At 59.6% G+C, this 3,419-nt stretch overlaps 1 protein-coding gene across 1 annotated transcript in view; it reads right to left on the reverse strand.

Annotated features, from left to right (window-relative positions):
- Positions 1-1,030: 1,030 nt before the first annotated feature.
- The window catches only part of TSFM (Ts translation elongation factor, mitochondrial), a 7,810-nt gene continuing 5,421 nt past the window's right edge, over positions 1,031-3,419 (reverse strand). Inside the window, exons 4-5 of the mRNA XM_012732273.1 lie at positions 2,960-3,047; positions 1,031-1,568 (exon numbers count right to left, since the gene is read on the reverse strand). Of these exons, the coding sequence (XP_012587727.1) occupies positions 1,162-1,568; positions 2,960-3,047 (495 nt within the window). The 3' untranslated portion in view covers positions 1,031-1,161. The remainder of the gene's footprint in view (positions 1,569-2,959; positions 3,048-3,419) is intronic.

The raw sequence follows: 3,419 nt of genomic DNA on the forward strand, positions 1-3,419 counted from the left end.
GCACCGTCTTTCACGCTGGCGCCGGCCAGCTCTTCCTTCTAACCAGAAACTTTGTTCTCTCTCAGAATTACCTGTCTGAACAGGACTTTGTTTCTGTGTTTGGCATCACCAGAGGGCAATTTGCTGTCATGCCCGGCTGGAAACAGCTCCAGATGAAGAAAGAAAGGGGGCTTTTCTGAGGCAAGAAGGCACAGAAAAGAGCAGATGGGGCCGGTTACCAGGGGAGAACTGACCTGCCGGCTTGGGCTGAGGCTCGGCGTCATTCAGACAGGCCCGGGCCGCAGGTCTCACACGCGCCTGCCTCCTGCTCCCCCACTGCCACCCGCCTTAGATGTTAAGTTCCCTCTCGGGCATCTCCTGGCCTTGAAGAGTTAACGCCAGGGCCAGGACCTAAGTCTGTTAGTCCGAGATCAGCATTTCCAACTCCTGAACCGCAGCCCCGTGACTCCCACGTGTACCCTGAAGCCACAGCCGGAGGCCCCGAATCATACGCGCCAGGTTTCTAGCTTTTCAAATAAAGACACCTGTGTGCGAAAAGGGGCTCCTTCCTTACTGGGGTTCGCCTGTGAAACGGGGACCACTCGCACCGGGAGGCCGCCGGGCGGCGGGAGCCGCACCAGCTCGCCTGACCTGCCCGCGGCTGCCAGGGAACCTCGGTCCCCGCCAGCCACACCCCTTACTCACGAGAGACACAGGCCCACGCGTTACTAATTTCGGGAGCGGGGCCAAAACCAGCTGTGCCCCGCCGAGGGCCTGCAGCGCCAGAGACATCAGCACATGAGGCACGTTTTCCAGACTCTGTCTGGGTCAAGGGTCCCAAAGAAATGCAGGGGTGGGGCCGGGCCCGGCACAGAAGCAAAGGCCGAAGCAGCAGGGAGCAGCGTCCAGGAGTGACGCGGCCGCAGAAACGGGGCCGGCCGGCCACTCTGCGGACGGGGTCACCTCGCGAAGGCCTGCGCCCCCAAGGCCGGTCCGGCGAAGGCACAGCAGCTAAACCCGGAATCGCACAGGCAAGGACGAGTCTGCGGTCTTTATTCTGCAACGACTTTATTTGACCACGTGAGCCGGCCAGCGCGCGATTCCGCTGCAAGCCCAGAAGCGAAGAGCAAGGGGCGCGGGGACCCCTCCGCGCCGCCCCGCCCCACGCGGCCGCCTGGACACTCACGACTCGGCCTCTGCGGCCGCCTCGCCCTCTCCGCACTCAAAGCGCACGAAGTCCAGCACGGACACGCCCTGAGGCTGCACGTACTGCCCCAGCGTGATGGACGGGTCCAGCAGGTACGGCTGGGACAGCATCCGGGTGTCGGCCTCCCCCCCGGGCGCGTCGTCCAGGGAGCCCACGGAGCGCGGGGCCATGCCCACCACGTGCTGGCCCAGGCGGCGGCCGACCTCCGCCAGGCGTGCGTTCTGCTCGGACGCCGCGCAGACCACGAGGGCCCCGTACTTGCCCAGCGCCAGGCCGCGCGAGGGGCCCTGCGTCGCTCCGTGGACGTAGGAGCCAACGTAGAACCCGGCTGGCACCTTCACCCACGCAGCTCGCTTAAGAATCATGTTTTCTCCCAACTTCCCTATAAAGAAGCAAACAAAACACGCCTGAGTGTGTGATGCCGGCAGCAGGTGGGAGCCGGCGCGGGGCTGGGCCCGGTCGGCCTCGGCCCGCACGCCCAGAGCAAGTGGCTGCGTCGCGAAGGCCACTCACTGGGTTCCCAGCCTCGGCGCCACGCGCACGGCGCAGACACCTCCACCGAGACGGGTGACGGGAGCAGCCGTGCGCCAGGCCTGGTCCCCGCGGACTCCCGCGGGCTCCTCGCGCCAGCCGGCCGGCGCGACACGCCGCACAGGCTCACGCAGCGAGGGGGCAGGGGGCCTCCGGAGAACCCAGGCCCCCACCGCTCGGCAGCCCTGATGCCGCCACGGCAGCTCTGCTCGGCCGCCGCAGGGGAAGCCCACGGCGAGAGCGCCGGAAACCCACACGCCACGCCACCTGCCAGCCTCCTTTCCTCTCACCAAAAGCAAAAATACCATTTTTAGAACTGCGTGCGAGAGCCAAGAGCTGATTCCAGTTTTCTCTCCCCCTTCTCAGGGCGTAATTTCCTTAAGCCCAGGCCGAGGCGCAGGTTCCGTGGATGCCCTGCAGGGCCGTGGCCACGACGCTGAGAGCCACGGGAGGCAGCGCCCAGACTCCGGAGGGGCGGGGCGGGGGGGCCGGAACATCCGAGGCTGAACTCAGCTCTCCCAGAATGCGGAGTGATCGCTGCCCCAGGTCCGCATGGCCCGTGACTCACTGGGGGTCGTGCCCGGTCCCAGATGACCAGCCCGACGAGGTGCGGCCACAAGAAGCCACGGATGAACATTCGCTTCCCAGCGAGCTCCAGCCTGTCCCACTTCCCACCTCCATCAGGGACACACCGGGGGGACCCCAGATGTGGCTCCCACAGCCAGCAGAGCTCACAGGAGGCACCTTCACAAATTTAGGTCAGATTCTCAACACAGAGACAGCGTCCTAAAAGCAAAGCCCCTGGCACGCCCAGATGGCTCACAGAGCAGGTACCTGACCTCCGGTCTACCTCGCTCCGGCCTCTGACTGCAGGTGTGCTTTCTCTGGTCAGCACAGTGAGGCCTCCCGGGTGCGGAAAATAGCTTTTACTTAGTTACAGGCAGATAAACACCAGGAGACTTCTATATGCAAATTTAAACTCTTGAGAAGAATTTCAAAATTCCAATGACATTTCCTTTAAGGTAACAAGGGGCTAGGGCTTGACACTGGTCTCCTCTGGCAGTCTGAGCTCTCACAGGTGCCTGCTGCTCCTGTAGCCAGCACACAACCCACCTCTCACATCCGACCGGCGACCCTGGCAGGCCGCAAGTCTGCAGGTCTCGACCTGAGTTTGGAGGAGCACCAGAGACTAGAGAGCCTGTTCTTACTTCTTCGTTTCCAGGACTCCTTACAAATACTCACCAATTGCCAAGGCCAGCTGATCCTTCAGAGACCCTTCTCTCTCAGGCCCAGCTGGAAGCTCAGAGAGCTCAGAGGAGTTCAAGAAGCCCTAAATGCACAAAGAAAAGAGCATGAATCAATTCTGCATAGCTCACTTTATCAAGAGACTGTGCAAAAATAGCCTATTTCTCAGAAAATGACTCAAGATACTAAGTATAAACAGATATTCATGAAGCCAAGATTGTTCAAAAATCGGTAACAGTTCATTTTTATAAATATTCCTCACTGCAGAACTTCACACCCATCCTATCCTCTGGTCTAACATCTTACAATGTAATTTCCTAGAAATCAAAACAAATATATATATATGTGTATATATATAAATATATATATATGTATGTATGTGTATATATAGCTATAGATAGATAGATAGATAGATAGATAAATATAGATAGATAGATTTAATTTAGTTCCACATCAC

This window comes from Condylura cristata, unplaced genomic scaffold (genome assembly GCF_000260355.1).
Source record: "Condylura cristata isolate star-nosed mole 26May11 unplaced genomic scaffold, ConCri1.0 scaffold00034, whole genome shotgun sequence".
Taxonomy (NCBI): domain Eukaryota; kingdom Metazoa; phylum Chordata; class Mammalia; order Eulipotyphla; family Talpidae; genus Condylura; species Condylura cristata.